Below are 25,071 nucleotides of genomic sequence, written 5' to 3' on the forward strand. Positions count from 1 at the left end.
TTAACATTGTTATTGTATTAAACCCACTGCTAAGAAGTCAATTTGTTAGGTGTTTTTTGTATCTCAAGTGACATTCTGAATAAAAAATTCTGAAAACCAAATTAATTTAATGGAATTTGTAAAAAAAATGGACACACTTAATTTTTTTAATTCAAGATCTTTTGAAGATGATCCCTTGTATTTGTGTTTGAAAATGTTAATTTGCCAATTTTGCAATCCAAGACAACATTTAACGATTTCTGTCCGAGCATTTGAAATTTTTAAAGACGTTTAACCTGTTCAAATCATATTTTCCCACAAGAGTACAAAATTTCTTTTATATTAAATTAATAAAAAAAAGAACTTCTTACCGGAATGTATACATTACACTCGAGAACTTTAACAGTCCAGTAATAACACTTTAATGGAATGGTCGAAAACATTTGTTTTCCATAAAAGTGTTATTACTGGACTGTTAAGGTTCTCGAGTGTAATAAAGAAAGTTAGATAAGCACTTTATAATGATATTTTAACAGTAACTGCCTGAAAATAATTATATTTAAAGTAAAAATGTTTTTAAAAACAAATTTATTTTACATCCAGCGTTTTTATAAATAAAAATATCAATAATAAAAATCAAACATAAACTTTAAATGATGATGAGTAACCTTATCTGGATGTAGGCCACATTTTCTCTTACAGAGTTACAGGCTTTAAGCCTAGCAAGTACTAACATACAACATAAGTGTCAGTATACTAGGAACTAAAATAATATACGCCCAATGACATGCAAATTGGCAATATATAATTTATTTTTTTTTGTTGATTCAACGAATGGACAAAAACTACCGACACGGTTTCAAAATACGTCTAATATAGTTTATTCTCATCTTTTCGATTGTTAAGTTTAATTAGAATGTTCTTGAATGGCAGAGAACGAGAGAAAGCTTAACGAAATTACGTTGCCAAAGCTTCGGAGACTGCACGTTAGGATCTTGTGGACCGTGATTTGTTCACGACTGCATTAGACAAACATTTAAATAGCCAAAGATCTAAAGTTGTATTATTTATGCGCCTGCAACTACGTTAATAATTAACATAGTCGAAGACCACGAAAATTTGACTTTAAATCTTCAGATATTTTATTAAACAAATAAAAATTAACATTTCTTAAGCAATGAAATAGTTTAGTTTACAAATATGTAAATGTTGATGTAAAAATTCTGATGGAAATTTGATGATAAAGAATGAAAACTCTGATTGCAGCAGATTACAAGTTAAATCATATATATTAATTTATTATTATCATCTTTGTTATAATAATATATGATACATGTGAATTAATTACATGAAAATGGTGTCTTATTATTGCATAAATATTTTCTTTAATCATAATAAAATAAATTTTTATGTATTTATCGAATAAAAGAAATGTTTACTGGACTGTAAAACAAACGTACTACACCTTTTAAGCATCCAGTAGGAAGTTTTATTAGATTAATGCGGCCGAAAACGTTTTTAATCTAATAAAACTTCCTACTGGATGCTTAAAAGGTGTAGTACGTTTGTTTTGTTATGTATTTATCTTATAAAAATATCAATATATCAATCGTAATTAATTTGCATGGAACGATGCTAGAAAGTTATGTCACATTATATTCAATTTTACAACTCGTTTAAATAAATATTTCATTTCTAGAAGAAATGTACTTACTCTGAGGTAACAAAAGCATGTTCTTTAATTACTTTGATGACTTCGTAAAATTTAATTTTGCTCGTAAGAGTATGGCCGTGGAACACGTAAGGCATTCCATCTGGACCATCCCAACAGTCCACTGAAAAGAAATTATTATTATTATTATTATTATGTGTTGGGTTACGTGAGATATACTCGATTAACACCGGTGGCCGCGTACTATGCAGGACCAAAGTCAAGGCATAGTAACCAAAACAAAAATTAAAGAAGCGTATCAGTGCGTGTGTCTGTATTCAGGAATTTCCTCACAATACGACACGTATTCAATACGGTGGCCTTCTGTAGTGTGATGTATGGTATGTGTTTCTATTCAATTGTAATGTTCCATGCTTTTGTGTAGTGTGTGGGGTATTACACCTGTAGAGAAGAGAACGACAAGTACAGTACAATAAGCACCCTATCCATCCTCCACAGATGCCTTATTTCCTGGGCGAGTTCTGTGTACTTGCTGATTTTTTCAGTGCATGTGTTTTGTATATTGTTAGTATTTGGAATAATATATGTGATTTTATTATGTTTGTCAATGAGTGTAATATCTGGTCTGTTGTGGTAAATTGTTTTATCTGTGATTATGGCTCTGTCATAGTACATTTTGTGTGTGTTGTTTTCCAATACTGTCTGTGGGATGTTATTTGTAGTATGGTTTGTGAATGTTTAATTTGTTATTATTATTATTATTATAAAATGTTTTTATGATTTTTTATTAATATTTCTCTATTTTAAAAGTATTTTATTTTTATATACTCTATATTTATAAATTGATGAATTTAAAATAGAATAAATTCTTTCATAATGAATAAATTTATAAAACACAACACCATTTTACTGAAATTGCCTCAATTACACGAAAATGATGTCTTATTATCACATAAATATTCTCTTTAAAATATTCTATATCATAAACAATTATTTTGTTTTAAATGGTAAATCTGTATTTAACATTCATAAGATTTTTGAAATAAAAATTTTGTTCCAAAATAGAAATATTCTGTTTGATAATTTAAACATACAAATTATTAATTTATTTATTAGAATTATTTTATTCAGAGTAAATTTAAAATTAACTGTTAAAAAGAATTATGAAATTTTAAAATGAAATTTGTTTGGCCATTTTCAGTTTTTACAAAAGTTCACAATGAATTGATTATACATGGGGGGTGCAAAAGTAAATGTACAATTGTTATTATGGAAAAAAACATACAGGGAGAAAATAGGAAGAAAAAATATTTATTTTTTCACAAATCACAAATAGGGAATATGAACTAATAAAAAATAATAAAAATATTAATAATGAACATTAAACATTTGTATTTCTCAGATTCTCAACTGTATACCTACTTTTGCACCTCCTGTATTATAATAAATCAAATAACTGAAAACCATAAAGTATTTTTACACTATAATTTGAATTTAAAAACTGATGAGGGGCGTTAAAACCTAAAATGCATAATCTCTCTATTCACCGGAACTTGTAATAATAAAAGAAACCCTTCTAACCTTTTTTACCCGGTGTGGTTCTATTTTTAGAATCGCTTCGTTCTATTTACAGATTAGCAAACGTTTTCACAGCCCCTCCTGGGCTCTTCTTCAGGCTTCGTCGAATAGGCCGTTAACATTCGAAAATATTCAATTTAAATTTCTTTCCGGAATATTATCACGTGCGGCAGCTGGAGAAGAGCCCAGGAGGGGCTGTGAAAACGTTTGCTAATCTGTAAATAGAACGAAGCGATTCTAAAAATAGAACCACACCGGGTAAAAAAGGTTAGAAGGGTTTCTCCTAAAATGCATATTCACGTGTAGTAATAAAGTCTATATCAATGTGAAATCCAAAATTTTTCCTATTGTTTTTCTCAATTATTTCCTCTAATGATTCGTAAAACGAACCTCGGAGTTTGTGGGAATTTTATAACCCTTCCTATTAAAAGCAGATGTTCTCACGCGGTAACGACGTAAAGTTTATACTTACCGTCCAATTCTGTCAATTGTTTTAATTCTGATGACAACTTTAACCTCTAAACAATCAGTCTCGTGACATAATTTCCCCCTGTGAAACTATAAAACCCGCTTCTTTCCCCCTTCGGGGGAGTCGCCGGTCGTTAGTCCGTCGAGGATACAAAGTGTCAAAGTTTCAGATTATTCTTCTCCACAGCTGAAATTTTAAGATCTAGTGAAGCCTAAACATTAAACCTTGTGCCACGAACCAGAAGAATTTCGGGGACGACTTTTATAGGAATATCCCACTGAGATTTTCCAAGAGGTATGAAAATTCAGTATTGTAAACTCTCTCTCGGCCCCCTCCATGCATTAGAAGGCTAGAATATTAAGAAAGGAATTTAGTGGAGTTAGTGTTGTAACTTTTTACTTTGTTAACTTTAATAAACCTTTGTTTTGTTATAAATGGCGTCTTCACTCGACTGTTGCCAACGTCTTATCGTCGGCTCCACCGACCACCTCCACTCACGTAACACGTAACAAAATGTAACCGCCATCCTTGATAAGTGAGTAGATCGACGACCTATTGCCAGAAGGAGCACTTCTGGCAATAGGTCGTTCCCCGACTTCCTCCGACCTCCCCGGCAGCTCATATCAACAAGAGTTCTTTGTGTGATGTAAGTTACTAAAAAAAGTGAAATTTTTAGGTTTAAAAAAAATTGGTAACAGAAACAATCAATTAGTTCATTTTTCCAGTAAAGGTACCTGATGGAATAAGTATGGAAAGAGTGCGAGTTATCAAGTACTTTTTACTTATTTCATTTGAAAGTACTTGAAAGCTATATAATGGTTGTTTATATACTCCATTAAAGCATATTTCAGTTTTAGTTGTTTAGTTGCGGAGTTCTAGCTTATTAATATGCATTTGACTTGTTTTATACCCACTAATATGACAGATGGAGTAATATGTTCGAATACTGAATTTGGGTGTTTTGTTGCTAGAAATTTTGCATTTAGGTGAGATTCTATATATATTGTTCCAGTTTGCTTGTGCTGTTGTGGTTTTTATTTACAACAAGGATTGAGAAGAAAAAACAGCTACTTTAAGAAAACCAAGAGTTTCGGTATTTTTGGACATTTATATGAATTCAATTTCAACTCACAGTTATGAGTAGATGATCTGCATTTTCTTCTCAATACTTATAAAATGGTACCAAGTCTTTATACGTGGTATGTCCAAAAAAGTAAAGATACAATGACTAGTATTCATTCAAAACATTTTTATTTGACCATACGTCCACTATACATTATTTACTGGTACTGGTATGCGCGTTAGTTTTCTTCATCATTGCCGCTATTGTCCAAACACTTGTTAAGTCTGGGTGTTAGCTTCTGTATCCCAGAGTTATAGAATTCTACCACTTACAGCCAGAATCACATTTCAACTTTATTTTTGATCTCATCATTGTCATGGAAGTGTTTTCCTGCAAGATGTTTCTACAGATAAAGAAAAGTGAAAGTTGCTGGGAACAAGTTCTGGGCTGTATGGAGAATGGTTGAAAACTTTCTACTCGAAACATTCGAGAAGTGTTTTGATGACAATCTCTATGTTAGTCCGAGTGTCGTTAAGAAGCGGGCGAACTCCAATTGTCAACGTTGCCCTCTGTTTGTTTTGAGTGGCCCGTCGAAGGTGTTGCAAGGTTTGGCAATATGCAGCAGCATTAATTGTGGTGCTGGGAGGCATGAAGTCAATCAGAAAACAGAACCATGATTTTTTTGCTGAAATTGAGATTTTGAATTTCTTGGGTTTTGGGGAATGCATATGGTACCATTGCAGTGATTATTGCTCAGATTCAGGAGTATGATGGTAAATCCAAATTTCATCACCAATCACAATATGGTTAAGAAATCATCTTCTGCATGTCCATAGCATGTGAGGAAGTCAAGTGCAAAGCCCATCCATTTCAATTTGTGTTTATCCATTAACATTTTGGGTACCCAGCATGCACACAATTTCTTGTACCCTAGGTTCTGGTAGAAAGACTTCACTGATTTCAGCGTTAAACTATTTCTTTTTTATTACCACTAGCACTTTCGACGAGTTTATAATCGTCGTCTTCAGGTGAAAAGAATTATTTTAAAAACTAACGTGCAGAATGTTCTAAGGAGAACAGAATTTTTGAATTCAAAAACAGGCATCCGGTAATTCTGTTACAAACGTGCAAAAAGACGTTGGCATGTTCGAATTCTTAAATCTACGGTGCGGGCGGCGCATGTGTGGAATTGACACCGCGATGGCGATACGATGTTAGGCGCGTTTCGTTGTTTAAACGCCAATACAATGCTACCCACACTCCGGGTAGATCTAGGGTGGGACCATTGCATGCTTCCATAGTAGCTGGGAGTAGCGCTTTACAGATGAACACAAGCCTTTGATTGTTGCAACATTTTATTATTTCCATTCTGAACCACAGGGGATTGTAGCCATGCTCGAGAACTTTTTTAGTGAGCTTTGTAGTATATTTTCCCTTGGCTACATCATCCTGATGTAGCCAAGGGAAAATATGGCTACATCAGGATACAAATCAGGATACAAATTGGCTACATCATCCTGATGTAGCCGATTATAAACTCGTCGAAAGTGCTAGTGGTAATAAAAAAGAAATAGTTTAACGCCAAAATCAGTGAAATCTTTCTACCAAAACCCAGTTGAAACTTGGCGTGAGCTCTCAACTTTATTTTTCTTGTACCGTAATGTGACAGTCATAGCTTAATGAAGCATTGATTTAAAAATTTCTGGAATGATTTCATGCAATTTTCTAATTCTCTTGTGGAAAGCTGATTTGCACAAATTGCTTCCTCGGTTCTTTGAAGAAGTTCATCAGAGATCAGAGATGTCCTACCTCTCCTGTGTTTGTCATGAATATCAGTCCTGCCTCCTGAAAATGCAAGGCACCATTTTCTTACATTTTGTTGATTCATAAGATTCCCATAAATAGAAACAATTTGTTTGTGAATATCCACTGAGCCCTCACCTTTTGCATTAAAAAAACATATGACAGAGCACATTTCATTTGGCAGGATTCTGAATTGGTACAGCAATTGTAATTACGTGCTACTTGAACCAGAATCAGTGTAGTAATGATAAATAACCACAAAAAATGTGTGAAAGGTTTGAGGTCAAATCAAACGTTGTCAACGTACACACTAAAACATTAGATTTCCGTTTATATGCAATGTATCTTTTGCAAGCCATGTAGAAGTTACTCATTTACAACAATTATATGAGAAACTTAAGCTTATTACTTTTAGGTGTTAAATTTTTATCTTAAAACAAATAAGTCAGGCTTCTAAAAAATTATATACTTATATAAATTCTTCAAACCTGTTAACCGGAGTCGATCTATTTTTAGAATTGCAAACGTTTTCACAGCCCCTCCCGGAATCTTCTTCGGGCTTCGTCGTATAGGCCGTTAATGTTCGAATAAACATTCGATTTGAATTTCTTTTCCAAATATTATCACGTGCAACAGCTGGATAAGTGTTGCGCATGCTCCATGTTCCTCCCTTTAAATGTTGTTCTCCAGCAAAACCTGCCATGTACTGGATAAGATCATTTTTCCTTATGATTAATGCATGTACTACGTTTGCAATTCTAAAAATAGATCGACTCCAGTTAACAGGTTTGAAGAATTTATATACTTATTTTACTGGTGTGTAGAGAGATTGTAATTATATACTCTCTGAAGATGATTTCTTGTATTAAGATAATTTAAAATGAATAAATTTAACATTAAGTTATTATGAACATTATACACACGAAGAACTGCTTAATTGAGACAACTGATCTTATGTTTAATAAAGAAACATTTTCAGCTTCATTATGGCCAAATAGAAACATTGTTTAACCCAATCTTTAATATCAATGCAATGATTACCAGATTATATAGGCCAAATTACTTAACATTTAATTATTAATAGTAGAATTAATATAGCCCGATATAATTTGGCAATCATTTGGCATTTTCATATGGCCATCTTTAGCTTTGCATAGTATTTAAAAAACAAAGATGAAGAGAACATTAATTGTTAAATTTAAAATTATAACATATAATTTGTATAATTAAAACAATGAGTTTTGATGAGTTTTAAACTATAAGAGTTTAAATAAAAGAACAAAATTTAAGCACCTTAATTATTTTGTGAGATTTTACAGATAATCATCAAATTTCTTACAAGTTAAAATCTGTATTTTGATGAAATTAATAATATTATAATAATATCTACAATAAAATTGATTTAAAATTTAGATATCTTTTCTATGAAACAAAGTAAAATTACACAAGTCCAACATTTTCCAGATTTGATTTATTTAGCATGCTACATGTTTGTTAATAATAATATTCTATTGTACTCTTATACATATATACAGTATATAGTTACTCTAATAATCTGAGTGGAAAAACATCCTCTGAATTCATATAATGATATAGATTTATTCCATGCAACTTTATAATGTTTTCGTAATGTACAAAGTGTACAGGATGTCACAAATTGTTTGTTCATGCTAACTAAATAATTCATAATTTTCCTTAATTCTTTTATCTAATGTTCTAAATGTTGATTTAATGTAGGTTCCGATTAACAACTTTTATCATATATTTGTCTGTTTCATTCATTTTGTCTTTATCATATCTAAATCTACATATAAAATAATAGAAAATCTCATATGTAGTTTTATATTTGACTTTTTAGTATGAAGTATGAGTAAAGAGGCTAATTGTTTACTAATGATGGTGAGAGAAGTAAATTTGCTCTCTTTTGTTACTTCGTCATAAAATCCATAAGCTGTATTATTTATTTATTTATTACAGTTATAATAGAAAATGTGATATAAGACTTAAAATTTCCTTTCCCAGTATTACTATTTTGATTATTTCTTTGTCACTGTGTTTTGCAAGACTCAAGTGTGTTATTACTCTTTTTTGTGAGAACACAAAAGGAGATAAACTGAATGTCTACTATAACAATAGGATAATGCAAGGTCGTCCAAAAAGTAAAAACCATTTGCACACAGCAGTTGCACGTGTCACGTGTCACCCAGATATGTGTCAAGGTCAGTCACTTTGGTCACCTTCCACCATGAGAAGTTTCAGCTGCCTAGCTTTTGTCTCTATTATTTTAGAGACTTTCAAAATGAGTGAAAAAATTGAAAATTCCACCGATTTTGAAGTGCAACCCGTCATTTGTTTTTAATGCAGAAAACATTCGACTATTTGAAATTCATTGCTACAGTTAATGCAGAATCCTACTGATAAACCATGAAAATTTGACATTCAATTCAAAACTGAAGGTGAGGCTTACTCATGAGTGGCATCCTTCTGCTGCACAACAAACATTTAAAGAACTCTTTTGCAGAAGACATGAAAATTGAAAACAAAGTTAAATTTGCAGTTAATAACTGGCTAAATGCAGAGGTGGCAAATTTCTATAACAAAGGCATTCAAAAGTTTGCACGTCACCATGACAAATGCCTAAATGTCTACAAAGATTATGTCAAAAAATAATGTAAACAAGTAAAGTATCAAAGCCATTTTTGGGACAAGAGTATGTCTCGGAGACTCTGGGCTCGACTGCACACCATTTTCTAAGGAAAAAAGAAAAATGAGCACTCTCCAACGAGGAAAAGTTGACACTGGTACTCGAGGTCCTGGCATAGATTACAGTGAGCTTCGTTGCCTGCCATGGTTACGATGGATTGCATCGTCATGGGCCTGTTTACGACTATGGTAAATGTAATCACTTTGGTGCTCACGGAGGGTCTCGTTCCCATTCTCCAATCTTCTTTGGTATCGCTGGTTTTGAGCGCGATTGTTCAAACTTCACCAGCCACGGCCACAACGTCGTCTACAATGCATTTTCGGTGAAATTAACCTAGCCAATGTCGAAATTTCTCTCTGTTGTGTGTCGACCCAGGTTAAATTTTTGTCAATGCCTAATGAAAATTTCCCATTTTTGAAAAAATAATCGTGGCAATTGTATAATTCAAAATTAATTTTTTATTTTGCACAAACAAAATAAATATATTAATAAATGTAAAAACAAAAAAAAAAAAATTATATTTCGGTCAGCCAGTCAAGGTCAACAGGTTGCGACCAGAAATATGTCGGGAATAACACGGGACAGGTAAATGGGATTTTTCAAAGATTCATTTCTCAAAATTCAATCTGACAACGTTTGAATTTCCAACTTCCCAACGAGCAACACATGCACAAATCTCGCACTAGCCCGTTTGTAGAAAGAGTGTCGCCATTTTGTATTTTATTTTGACCTAGTTCTCAGTCCCGAGTGCCTACAAGTCTGGATTTTTGTGTGCGCACGATTTGGGCACCTAATACTCTGTGCCAAATTGCAACTTCCGACACGTACTCCTTCATACCTCTAAGGTGATAAGCCGTCGACGGCACCGTAATTTTATAAACAAGACACTCTTGCCAATAAGTATTTTTATTGTAATGAAAAAAGTTTTTAATTTTTTTAATTTTTATATCTTTTATGACTAAATAATCAACACACAAGAATTTTTTTTATCCCAGTACAAATAAATTTTAGTTAAAACTAACATTTTTGATCATATTCATGATCTTCATCAGGTTTTGGCCAGTAGAATTCAAAATTGGAACTCATGGAACAACGCGTTTAAAATTATTTTAAAATTCCAAAATATTTAAACGTTAGAAAATAATGAAGTTTTATGAACAAATAGTTCTTACTTTCTGGATGACTCACTTATGACCAATAAAAGCAAGATTTAAAAGTAATACTTAACATTTGCCACTCATCGTAGACTGCATATCTTATTAAAACACTACACTCATGACACCTTATAAATTTGCAGCCGTGTTTATTCGGTACAAACGAACGTTTTCGGTCGTGTTTAACGACCTTCTTCAGGAAATATCCAAAAAAATTCGAACACAACGAAAATCTGCAAAAACGAACAAACTTCGGAACGTTTTTAAAAATATTCTAAAGGGAATTGCGTGCGCCATCTCTACATCGATGCGTATTAAATAACACATTACATGAGAATAAAATAAAAATAAATAACAGACAATAAAAAGTAATATGCTCCTTGGAGACATTAAAAATAAAATACAAACATAAACTATGGTGCAAGTCGAACGGCACACAGAACATAGGGAAGGAGAGGAGCTGTGCAGAGACAAAAAACTACGGTTTTTGTCCTTGTGTAAGCTTCCGCATATCCGCTTTTCTGAGGTTTACATGTCGCCTGAGCGCCAGGCTGCAGATATTTTACTAGCCTCTCTGAAGTTGATAGATTGTCCTTTCTGGCTTGCTTTGCAGATATGCCAAGCTTCTGTATAACGGAGGTGCTTTACGTTGCGAACTGTTTGTACTAATCTTGCTTGGGCCCATTCAGCTTGGACTTCTTGGGGATGTGCCAGGACGTAAGTCGCCAACGCTGTGCACGGTTGTTCGCTTCTTATATTTCTCTGATGTTCCAGCCACTCAAGGAAAGGCTGGCAGAACATCAGAGAAATATAAGAAGCGAACAACCATGCACAGCGTTGGCGACTTACGTCCTGGCAGATCCCCAAGAAGTCCAAGCTGAATGGGCCCAAGCAAGATTAGTACAAACAGTTCGCAACGTAAAGCACCTCCGTTATACAGAAGCTTGGCATATCTGCAAAGCAAGCCAGAAAGGACAATCTATCAACTTCAGAGAGGCTAGTAAAATATCTGCAGCCTGGCGCTCAGGCGACATGTAAACCTCAGAAAAGCGGATATGCGGAAGCTTACACAAGGACAAAAACCGTAGTTTTTTGTCTCTGCACAGCTCCTCTCCTTCCCTATGTTCTGTGTGCCGTTCGACTTGCACCATAGTTTATGTTTGTATTTTATTTTTAATGTCTCCAAGGAGCATATTACTTTTTATTGTCTGTTATTTATTTTTATTTTATTCTCATGTAATGTGTTATTTAATACGCATCGATGTAGAGATGGCGCACGCAATTCCCTTTAGAATATTTTTAAAAACGTTCCGAAGTTTGTTCGTTTTTGCAGATTTTCGTTGTGTTCGAATTTTTTTGGATATTTCCTGAAGAAGGTCGTTAAACACGACCGAAAACGTTTGTTTGTACCGAATAAACACGGCTGCAAATTTATAAGGTGTCATGAGTGTAGTGTTTTAACATTTGCCTTTTGAAAAACTATACCATCACTTACGTTCAATACACCGGCAGCCCATTCTAAGGCAACGAACGTATGCTTCTACAGAAGATTCACTCTTTACTTGATCTCCCGTTAAATACCTATAAATAAAATTAATTATTTTGATTATATGTAAAAATACAAAGTTTTATGTTATAATGCATTCATAAGCAGTATATTGAAAATAAGATAAATGTTTTTATATTAGATGAATCTACACAAACAAAATTTTAAGAATACATATGTAAACACAACAAATTTCAATGAAACATTAATATTTAAGAGAAGTTTATCAAACTACACAATATAAAACTGAATGGAAGTAGGGAAAAATATTAAAATTTTAATAGGTTCTTCAAAAGTTGATATTATTATTTTGGAAATTTCATTTCCTTACAATGATATAACAGCCAGCAAATATTTATAATGGTTACATAACATATTGTTACAAATAAATCATTCTTTCTATAGTAACAGTAAACACATAATTTCAATAAATTCTTGAAATTATATTTCTTTGAACAAATAAGTGACTATTATGAAAAATAATTTAATTTTGAAAATCAACATCAGAAAAAGTTCCTGCTACATTATTTTAAAGATATTGTTATCGGATAAATTATCAGTGTGGTAGTAAAATATTTATTGAGCATTCTTGATGTTCTTTTTATGTTATCCTCTACATTTTTCATTGTATTTTCAATGAAAATTAAGGTTCAAAACTTCTTATAGAATACTCAAAATTGCTTCTTGTGACACCAAAAACTTCAAGAAAAATATTAATACTGTCTATCAGTATTATTATTTTTTACTCAAAACGTTATTACAAGTACTTTTGACAAATTACAGATTGTCTTCTTCAGGCATAAAATAATGGAATCTTAATGGAACCTTACAATTTGAAATATACATTAATATGTTTCAAATGGCAAATTTAAAACGTATTGATTATACAACATACAAGTTCAAGTATGTTGATAACCTTGTCCAAAGCTCTCTTTTCCCACCAACTGTTTTGAGATCCAAAGACCAAAAGAACGATCGGGTATTTGCTCGACCGTCTATTCTATATTTGGGTCGGTTACGCGTCGCATCGTATGTACTTTCGAGAGACGTGGCATTGCACTTCCTATAAAATCACAAATTTCCCTGTGCAGATTATTATGTAATGATAGGGATAGTATTACCTGTTTGGAAAAGTCAGGGGTCTACATGATTCCTTTAGAGTAGACACAAATGGGAGCAAAAAATATTTTATATTGGAACCACAACTAGAAAATTGGCTATCTACTTTCAAGAGGTTCAAGATGACATCAGAAACTGCAGAATCTCTACTAAACTTGCCATAAACAATTCAGAAAATGGTTATAATGTATTATGTGTCGATGCCACTCTACTTCAATGGTGCTCAGATTGCAGGGTTGTTTTCATACAGGAGTCACTTTACATAACAACGCTTAGTTCGCGTAACAAACCTTCGCTCGACCTTCCGGCAATATGGCGCACGTTATACAAAAGGTCGGTGCAATAATTTTTGTTCGAATTAATGCTAAGTTAAATTTTTCACACCTTACTTTTTATTTCTAAATTATTATTAGGTTTTTTTTCAATGCATTGATGAATCTATGGAATATGTTTTAAATTTGCCATTTGAAACACAATGTATATTTTAAATTGTAAGGTTCCATTAAGATTCCATTATTCTATTCTATGCCCGAAAAAGACAATTTGTAATTTGTCGAAAGTACCTCTTATAGAACCTTCTTAACTAAATGTCCAGTTCATTATCACCTTTAGAACAACTAATGTTTTCATCCTTCACCTGGATCTTCAGTTCATCTGTTTGATTTACACAATGCAGAATTTGTGATGTTTGAAACATTCCAATTCGAGAAAACAGACGACCCGACGAAGATCCAGAAGACGACCGAAAACATTCGTCATTCTAAAAGAGATAACATACTGGAGATTTAGTTATGAAGGTTCTATAAAAGGTTTTGAACTATACTTTCATTCCAGTCTGAGCAATTATGAATAGAATGAAAATTACATCAGGAACTATACTTCATATTATACTTATTACAAAGAAACAAAGAAAATTTTTATTAAAACATATAAATATAAAAATGTATTCTAGCAATCAATCTTTTTCAGTCAATTTTATAATACTTTTTTTAGTTTTGACAAGTTTTTGAAATTTTTTATATGTACAGTGTGATACTATTTTATGCAAAGGTCGTGTGTTGGCAGTAACAAATAATACAAAATTTTGTGTAAATTTTAGCTCCATCCTAAGTAGCCCAGATAATTAACTGGACACTTATGCAACTATTTACAATTAAAGCATTAAAATATGTTTAAAATATTTTAATTGTGTGTTTATTATAATAAATAACTGATTAAGAAATTCCAATATAGCTCCAGCTTTACAAAGCTTTAGTAATACTTTAGTAATGTAGTAATGCTTTAAATGTGTAAAAAACTGGATAAGATTCCAGATATTAAATGACAACACACCTTGTGAATCCAATAAACTTTTTTAAAAACTTAAAAATGTGTTTGATCTACAGTTAATGGGTCTTCTTCAATTAAAGCATAAAAGTTAACTAAACCAAAAGTTTTTAAAAATAATGTTAAATTGTAAATATAACTTATTTATATATTTACAATACAACAACCCAAATTATTAAATTTATATATACACACACATAATACAGTATAATAGATAAAATAATATGTTTATATATATAAAATTAATAATTTGGGTTGTTGCATTGTGAATATATATAAGTTATACTTACAATTTAACATTATTTTTAAATTTTATACATATTCTCTTTGTATTTCAAATGTTCATACTTTCAGTTCAGTTAACTTTTACGCTCTAATTAAGGAAGACCCGTTAACTCTAGTTCAAAAACATTTTAAGTTACTAAATTCAGAACATGTGTTTTCATTTAACATTTGGGATCATTCTGAGAGTTACTCAGATAAATTTAACTCAAAGGTATCTACAGGATTAAATTCCGACATATAGTACAAGCAAAATTTGCATTTCCTTTCAACTCCTGACAAAGCAATCTATTGTAAAAGTTTATGCTACATTTACACCTACTGCTTACTTTTGTATTCTATGTTTTTGTAATAATTAACCTGCAACTGAACATAATTTATTTTGTGCTTCGTACGATTCCCGGTTAGCCTCTCATAACACCAACTCATCCTTTTCTGTTTGTGGACTTTCCTTAATAGATGTTAAAACTACAGAGTATGCTGCAAATTTTTTCATGCTCTGAAGAGACTATTGAAACAGAATATTAATCTATTTCCATCCTAATTTTCAGGTTAGTGGTTATTTCACATTATTGTACTATATTATTTTTAAAACCAGGCTCTGTCTCAAACATCTCAAGTACCTTAAATGTACCTTAAGTGCTTTTTAAGTTGGTGATTTGCTTTTTGTCCTTACATTACAACACAAATCTACGAGCACCGAGTTTCGGTTCTAAGGACGACTTATCACACACTATTGACGTCGTTGGAGTAATCGTACAGAAATGGGTGAACACTGGTTTATTATAATAATGGTATGTATTTCAGACAGTCTATCTGACCCTCTTCATCTGTGCTTGTTACAATTTGGTGGGTTTACAAGAGTCTAAAATACAAGCTGATTATTGTTACAAACATTCCAATTAATAATTAAAATACTTTACAAGTACATTTGATACATACTTTAAATAGTACATTCTATTAGTTGTCATTGAATGTCATTTTAGGTTTTACAGATGTTTGTTTTGTTTACAGCACAAACAGCAACAGAGATTATAATTGTTGTTTAATGAATTAATTGCGAAGTAAATAAACTATGGAAACAAACAAATACAAAGTTATAAACAAGACTACGTAGAAACATCTAACGATTGCCTAAATGGTCGGGCTACAATTACACTAATTTTAAATAATTAATACAAAGTAATTTGCCACTAGAGGTAGACATTAAGTGCAGTCTCTTAACTAAATTAATAATTATAATTTTAATAATTAATTAAATAATTTAGAACCATCTGGAAGAAAAGATAGTTGTAATTGTAGCCCGATCATTTAGGTGATTGTTGGATGTTTCTATATGCTCGTCGAGCTTTGAGATGTGTTATACTTAAACAAGATTACAGTTACAAAAGTAAAAGCTGTTCTTTTTTTTTGTCATAAAGAAGGTTATATATGTTTTTTGCAATCTGTCAGCAAAATACATATGAGACCTTTTTTAAACTAACTGTAAACAAAACAAAATGTCTGTAAATTCCAAAATGAAGGACATTAATATTAAACTGTTAACTATTAAACTTTAATGCAATAAAGCTTTTCATAGAAATGTTAAGTAATCTATGATTTTTAAATCATAGATTGCTTAACATTTCCATAAAAAGCTTTATTGCATTAAAGATGTAAAACAGATCTGATTATATTTTTCAAAATTCTCTCCCATCAAATAATTCATCTTAAATAAAAGCATTAAACCAAAAATTAATATTAGTCAATTCATAATTGATAAGTCATTAATTTATTATTTTCAATTTTTCTGTTAATTTAACCTTAACATTTTAATTTGTGTAATCTAATATATTATAATATAATTATTCTGTTTTATTATATTTTACTTTGAATTATCTTCTAGTATTTACACTTTGTAGTTTTGTTTATAAATTTAAAAATACAATTGTGAATCTCTTTTATAATTAAGGAAAACACGGAACCCACGGCTGCAGAGTCTTGCATCCATTACGAGTCCAGCTATTGTTTTAGGTATAAAGTAGAGATTTTCCAATCGTTGTTCCTATCTATACTTGCTGATACACACCAATCTTTAAAAAAAGAAAAAGGGCTCACCTTCATCAAAGATGCTGCACATTCATTTTGCTTTCCTGATTGACTCATTCAAAATCTCAGTGCTATTATTTGTAAAAAATTTTATACTCCAAAGACCTCCAAAAATCAATCAACAGAACTGAAAATAGCCAAAAATCTCATAATCATGGGAGTTAATTCCCCCAACTGATTCGTAAACATCTTAAAAACATGGAAAACCAACATCATTACCATCTTCCAGCATGCTGCGTTTGACCTCATCAGAAATGAAAAAGTTCCTTATCAAGGACCTTTGTCTAGTGTCCACAAGATATCTGTGATGAAAAATAACAAAAAACCCATCTTTTATAACAACAGCACCTATTGCGCACTAAGAGTTAACTTGAAGAAAATAAGGAGCATCTCGAAAAAGCAAAGATATTTCTGATCCATAGTGCTAGCAGAGGAGCTGATCCCAAAAAAAGAAGAAAAAAAGAAAAACCTTTATTCTAGCTTGGAAAGACACAATTAGAATTCTCACAGCCAGAAATTTACCCATCAGAAGTGTGGAAGAGCTGGTTATCACAACAACCTCAAATCCAGACTTAAACAGAAAGACAGAAAAATCTGATTTAGATCTGTGGGAGAGAATAGTTAAATCACACCAATGAGACTGTAGACCAGGGGTGTCAAACTCAAACTGCTTAAGTGCCAATTTTTTTGTCTTGAGTATGACAGCGAGCCAGATGTTTTTAGCTTTTGTAGCCAAAATTTTTTAAAAAAGTAGCCCAAACTAGCCAACTCAAAAAATTCCTTTTTTATAACTCGAGATTTCACAATAAAATAAACAAAACGCCATTTGTACTTTTCCGGCAATAACTTTAATCACGGAACAAACATTTTCGGCCAATTTACGGGCCTGAAGCAAGTCTGTAAACTGATCCAGAAATAAGGATGGCGAGACTCAAAATACAAGCGTAAAGTGTAATTTACTAATATGTCAAAAACATGCATTTTATATGCAAAATAGTGAGAATTATGCAATAAATGATCTTGTCAAGACGGACTTTAATTTGAAATTCAAAAGATGAAATAAAGAAAACATAATGTAAACAAGAAATTAAACACAAAAATAAATCAAATAAAATAAATATCTCTTAATATGAATAAATAAAAATAAAAACAAAATCAATAATCATAACAATTGAGTTCAACAATTCTGTTTATTATGTATTATTTGCTTAAGTACAAAATACAGTGATACCTTGGTTTTCGTCGATAATCCGTCCAAAAACAACCGACGAAATTCGAAACCGACAAAAACCGAGGCAATTATTTCCATACGAATCAATGTAAATCCAATTAATTCGTTCTAGAAACTCCAAAATACATACCAAAAACACATTTTATAGAGAATTAATATAATGTTAAATACAATAAGAAATTAATATAAAAGACTAATCTAAAGGAAAGTGATGGAATTGTTTGGTTAGATGCACGGAGTAGTCTTGTCTTGTAGGAGCTAGTTGGACACAAGCTTCTAGCCTGTATCTCCCCGTGGTAAAGTGTGACATAATTGTCATGTAATATTAGTTGTATGTGTTTATAATGGTCATATTGTGGGAAATAATGCCTTCCGGGAGGTCTGTTGAAGGGTAACTGACCCCTATTCGGGAGTTATAGACATGGAGAAAACCCGGAAAACTCCACACAGCCAGTCCATCATGGCATAGCGCAAACCCGCAAACGAACTCAGTATTCAGGAAATGGAAACTTTGACCAATGGTGGGCCGTTGCAGGGTAATGCTCACACAATGAGAAATAACGTCACACTGAGCCGGAAAATGCACAGGTCGCCCTTCGTTTTTGCAAAATTAGCAGCGATATCGTTCGGGCACGCCGACAAAATTTGAGGCAATCGACGAAAACCAAGACAGATTTTTCACAAAAAAAAACGTCGAAAACTGAAGTAAAAAAAAAATGAGGTATTACCGTATCACATTTTCTTTGGTATCAAGATAATAAAAAAATAAACAAATAGCATTATTGAATTGATGTGGCAGGCTGCAACTAATTGTCTCACGGGCCATATCTTTGACATGCCTGACATGTCCCCCTGTCAGGGCCGGATTTACATAAGGGCATTTGGGGCCAGTGCCCAGGACCCCCACAAAACTATGTTTAAACATAATTTTTTTCTATTACTGTGACAGTCTAGTGTGGCGTAATCACGAGGGCCACAGGCAGAGAAAACTAAACCTGGAAAAAAACCTATGAAACATATTGGAAAATTTCAGGAAAAAACTTTATAGGTATTTTTCAATTAAATTAAAATAATTAGTTTTACACAATAAAATATATGCATGTTTACAATAACCTTACTTTTAAATGAAATTTACAATTTCCTAGTTGAAATCTAGTTGAAAGTACAGTATTTTGTGTAAATTTTCTAAATCATCAAATTTGCCTACTCTTAAAGGGGGGCCCCCACCGTATGTGTCCACGGGCCTCCGATTGTTAAAAATCCGGCCCTGCCCTCTGTTGTTTGTTTTTGTTTATACATTTATGTTAGTTTGTGTTACTTCATTTTGTATTTTGTTTTACTTTATTTTATTTTATTTAATTATCATATGCAAGGTATATTCGTTTAGAATGTAAACTTCTGCATTCAATGTAAATTGTTCAATTCTCTATTTCAAGTTAATGTTATTTCTGTTATTCACAATACTCCCAAACAACTGTTTCAAACTTCAACTGTTCAAAAACTTTTAAAACATAGTACAAATATTTAAGAAATCTACTGTTATAGAATTGCAATTATCTTTCCTTATTTCAGTTGTTTGGAAAAATTCACCGACGGGATGTGTAGTCCTAAAAAATGTTTAAAATGTGATTAAAAAATTAGACTTCTTAATCTCTTTAGCATCATCTGTTTCTTAGTTTCTCATGGGGTTGTCTAATATTTGTACAAGTGTCTATCTGTTTTATAAATGGATTATAAGAAATATAAATTTAAGCCACTGTTACAGAAAACAACAGAGGGTTTAATGAACACTAAAATTACACATTAGAACCTTAGCAAACACTTTTGGTTGATTGATCGACTTTCTTCAAGAAAAAAAGGATTCAAAATAAAATATTTCTAAGTTGTACATGAATGAAACATACAGTATATGAAATAAAAGTTGGATTTTGGTATTGTCATATAACAAAAATAAATAAAAAATTAAGGAAAAAAAATTAAGCAGAGGGAGATGACATTAAGTTTGCCAACATTGTCTTGTAAAAATTTTTCAAATTAGAATTTCTAAAGATTCTTTAAAAAAAATGTCAGGAACATTTTTATTAAAGAAAATGTATAGCCTTTTTATAATAATCTTGTAATACTATAAAACAAAAATGAAAAATGATGTTAACATTAGTAAAACAAATATCCTTTCTTTGAGTCGTGTAGTATCTAATGAATTTCTTAATGATAAATGAAATAATTCAGAAATTAACATTATATATTTATGAAATATTAGCCTATCCAAACTGAAACAGAATCTAACTGAATAAACTACCCAGCTATCTTCGATAATCTTTTCTCCATTTAATTTTTTCGGTACATATTTCTGTGAACAAATTAGGAAAACTTTTTATTAAAATACCTAGAAACGAAAGATTTTTTTAAACTTGCAGATATATTTATAAATACAGTAAAAGCTCGGTATAATGGATCATCGTAAGACCGAAAAAACTGGTCCGTTATAACGAGTCCATTTATCGCGATTACTCGTTATTACAGACTCGTCCATTCTATCAAATAGTTCATTACTATACGACAGAATCGTGCGAGAACGGATCTCGGTAACATACCCGTGGAAAATATCTGCAGTTTGCGGATGTTTCCTCCCGGTACATATCCGTATCGATATATTTTTAGTTTGTTTCGGCAGATCTGTTACTGCAAATATAAGGTATCCTATTGTACAAATGTTTTAGTATATGCCTTGTCCACTACTGTATCTTGATATTGTAGACAAAAGACAATTAGATAGTGGACAAAATTTCGGTTGTAAAGTATGTAGGCCAGATTTTTATTAAACTTATAAAAGTAATATATTTATCTATCAGTAAAATCTAAAATATAAATCTAAAGCTTTCCATTCTCTTTTGTAATCCTTGGCTTTGCTTCATGCAACTCGCTTATATTTCAATATCACATATAGGACAAGATGTGACTTTAAAGATCAAAATAAAGAAAATTAGATTTATTAATACAATTTTAATTTTATTTTGTTTAATCACAAATAAAATATCAAATGCACATAAACGCACACATTGTCCCACAAAAATTACTGGCATTTTAAACTTTAATGAAAAATCTTGTAAAATCGACAACATAATTTGTTCACGTAAAGCTGGACAATGGGGAGCCTTTTTTGCCAATTCATAAGTGAAATCCACTCTCTGTCAATTACACTTATGACTTTCTCCGAATTCTGATTTCTGAATAATCATCCGTTTTCGTGTGAAAATGGATTAAAACTTATATCGAGCTCCCGTGTAATTTTGAAATTTCAATTTGGAATTCAATTCAAAAGTTTTGCTTTTCCTATTGATATTCATCTTTACTCTTGACAATACACAAGAACAAACTAACACTTCTCCCACACCGGGTTGTATAAGTAGAAAAAAATTAAATACCTTCTAAAACCGATAACCGGTGCGAACTATTTTTTTAAATGGCGAACGTTTTCATTGCCCCTCCTGGGCTCTTCCTCAGGCCAATTCTGGATTTGATAATCGAACAGCATAAAAAATGGAACGTGTTCCGTAATTTAAACGATCGAGTACGTTGGGCAACCGCGTGCCGTTCCAAATATTTAAATTTTCTTTTATTCCGTTTGGGAACGATGTGCGCCTCCTATGATAAATACACGTGACGTCAACTGATTTACGGCCCTTCTTCTAATAAAAACTGCCAAGCAGTGGAGAGTTTCCTTTCTTCCTTGAAATTAATACATGTTGTTGTGCGATCGGCTTTATACAGGAATTAACAACAGGAATTAACGTTTATTAATAGAATAGCAAGAGAGCACGGTTACACTAACATCGTAAAAAAGTTATATAACCGGCACCTCCATACAAGCAGTATAACAAACCAAGAAAGCGTAGTGAAAAAAGTTACCAGAGAAGAAAACACAGAAAGGACCCCGATGACATACAACCCGCACCTTAAAACAATATACAACACAATTGCGAAAAAAAGGGGAATTAAAATCGCTTATCGGAGAAACCCTTCCATATACAGCCTATTGAGAAACGGAAAAGACGCACCTAACCCGTATAGGCTTCCGGGAGTGTACAGTATCCCTCTACAGGACGACAGATGGCAGAAACAATTACTGTACATAGGGTCCACTAAACGCCCACTATGCACTAGAATAAAGGAGCATAAATCCGACATTACCCGCCATAAATACACAACGGCATTGTCAACGTATGCAGCAAACCAGGATATAACACCGAATTTTAACGAGGCAAAGGTGATCCGCACCACCCAACATCAAGAACATCTGAGAACTCTGGAGGAAATTGAAATTTATAAAGCCGATCGCACAACAACATGTATTAATTTCAAGGAAGAAAGGAAACTCTCCACTGCTTGGCAGTTTTTATTAGAAGAAAGGCCGTAAATCAGTTGACGTCACGTGTATTTATCATAGGAGGCGCACATCGTTCCCAAACGGAATAAAAGAAAATTTAAATATTTGGAACGGCACGCGGTTGCCCAACGTACTCGATCGTTTAAATTACGGAACACGTTCCATTTTTTATGCTGTTCGATTATCAAATCCAGAATTGGCCTGAGGAAGAGCCCAGGAGGGGCAATGAAAACGTTCGCCATTTAAAAAAATAGTTCGCACCGGTTATCGGTTTTAGAAGGTATTTAATTTTTTTCTACACAAGAACAATTCAAATGACCCAGATTAAAATAAACAACTGAAGTGCCTTTGACCGGTGTGCTTCTTCTCTTGGTAAATCGCAAACGTTTTCGAACCTCGTCGTCGGGTTCTTCCTCGGGCGTAATGGAATTCTGCATTCTTGTTCTTTCGGCACTTTGGTTGTTTATTTTAATTTCGCTCCGGTGTTCATCCTTTATACTTGACCCAGATTAAATACTTTTGTTTTTAAACACAAGGGGTGAGCATCTGGTAAAAAATGCAAATACACAGTCTACAAAAATTATTGTAAAAACACAAAGAAAATCCTTTGTTTGTGCATGTAGGATGACCTAGGTTTTTGAAGCAGTGAAAATGAATAAAAACCTCGTCTTATATGTGAGTAAATATGGTATTTATTTCTATGTTAGAATTAAAAGCTTTAAACACAAATGTAAGAGATCAAAGTTTTTATGTAATACAGTATATGCTAAAAAAAAAAATAGAACAGTTTATGGATAATAAACTGTATCAATAAAGATCTTTGATGCCACTCACCAATACTTTGAGACTTATCAATTATTCACAGATTCTACTTTATTATCTGTTTAAAATTGAAATATACTCTCTAATACTGTAATAAAGGGCTGCCTGCTTTTGCAAACTTAGCCCACTAGGAAGAAAAAAAGAGTGAAGGAAAGGTTCTGAAGGGAGAAGTATAAAGGAAAAGGGGGAAAAGTAAAGGTGAAAAAAGTTCTTAGGATCTCAGAGCGCTGTATCAGAAATTATTAATAACCAAAATTACAACGTTTGACAAAACTGTTATACAATATTATCAATTACAAGAAATGGTCTGGTTACAGTAGTATGCAAAACCCATCACTTCACTTATGGCAGCGCCGTAACTAGCCTTTTATGCGCCCGGTGCAAGTATCTGTAACTACGCCCCAAAACTTGGTCCAGGTCATTTCTGTGCCCCAGGGTCTACGCCCTGTGCCTGGGCACCGCTGGCACCGACTTATGGGTAGGTAGATAATAACCTTGCTCACTGCAAGGTTACAATAATATTAAAAACTGATTACGATTTTAATACGCAGAGAATGTAAATATTAGCTTACTATGGTATAATAATACTGATTACAATTTCTATTCGCAGAAAAGGTAAGTGATTAACGTTATTTACAAGTTCTCTTACAATTGATAAGTTAACATGCTGAACATATATAACTGAAGCGAGTACATATTAATGAAAATACTTTTTTTTTGTTTTTTTAAATGTAGAATCTAAAACTAAACTAATACTAGACAACTAAACTATGTACAGAAGAATTCTACACGACCAATCAATCGCTGATAACGTCACTTTTCCATTGTTTCACTGTCTTCCTGGTCATCTTGTCTGTTCTTGTTTTCATTTTCAAGAATTTTTCTTTCCTGTAGAAGTCTGGCAGAAGAGTCCTGGTACTTTCAATAAACCTTTCAAAACACTTCCAGAGATTTTTCTTATCGAAAATGTTTTGTAGTGTCGGTGGCCAATTAAGTCTTCCTTGAATACATTCCCTATAGAAAGGAATGCGTTGATCTTCATATCATTCACAGTGAAATATAAAATGTATGGCATCTCCTACACCAGGGGTGGCCAACTTTTGTGCACATAAGATCTACTTTTTATCGTAAAAATGTGTCGCGATCGACTTGTTGTCATAGGCATAGTCTAAGTGGGAGGGGGAGTGTGAAATACATACTATGTTTATACACTGTGTTTCAGTAAAAAGTGCACTCACTGCTTATGAGTCGAGTCATAACTTCATGCATACAGTTGAGTTCGGTTACAAATATAATACATTAAGTCAAGACATCGCTAGTGATCGACCAAAATTGGCTTGGCGATCGACCGGTCGATCGCGATCGACTTGTTGGCCACCCCTGTCCTACACTATTATTGTTGCACTGGCATTTATTAGTGTTTCTCTTCTTAAAACGGTAGAGGTAGGCCATAAAATTGACATGCCACATTTCGGATTTAGGTTTGTAGTAATTAGCCTCGATGCATTTAGTAATAGAGGGAATAAACTGGTGGCAAAGTCTCCCCGTTGTAGAATTATTCCAATCTTCCTGCCATTCAATTAGTGCCCATTCGTGCAAGGAATTTTTCATTGTTGATTTTGGTAACCTGGTATGTGTATCCTGCGTCTTGAGCGTACCAGCCATTTTGGCCAAAGAATCGGCCAGTTCGTTTCCTTTATGTCCTTTATGAGCGGGTATCCAACTGAATTGGATATTGCAGGCAGTACTGAGATATTGCGCTACTTTAATAACTTCTTTGCCCAGTAGCGTGATGTTTTCAGTTTTTGCCAAGACACGAAGAACCGCCTTACTGTCAATAAGGAATTT

The 25,071-nt window shown here is 32.6% G+C and overlaps 1 protein-coding gene across 1 annotated transcript in view; it reads right to left on the reverse strand.

Moving 5' to 3' along the window:
• The window catches only part of sl (small wing phospholipase C gamma 1), a 154,401-nt gene that overhangs the window by 67,421 nt on the left and 61,909 nt on the right, over positions 1–25,071 (reverse strand). The window contains exons 9-10 of the mRNA XM_067289281.1: positions 11,918–12,003; positions 1,694–1,814 (exon numbers count right to left, since the gene is read on the reverse strand). Of these exons, the coding sequence (XP_067145382.1) occupies positions 1,694–1,814; positions 11,918–12,003 (207 nt within the window). The remainder of the gene's footprint in view (positions 1–1,693; positions 1,815–11,917; positions 12,004–25,071) is intronic.

This window comes from Centruroides vittatus, unplaced genomic scaffold (genome assembly GCF_030686945.1).
Source record: "Centruroides vittatus isolate TY-2023 unplaced genomic scaffold, ASM3068694v2 contig_1343, whole genome shotgun sequence".
In the NCBI taxonomy this organism is placed as follows: Eukaryota; Metazoa; Arthropoda; class Arachnida; order Scorpiones; family Buthidae; genus Centruroides; species Centruroides vittatus.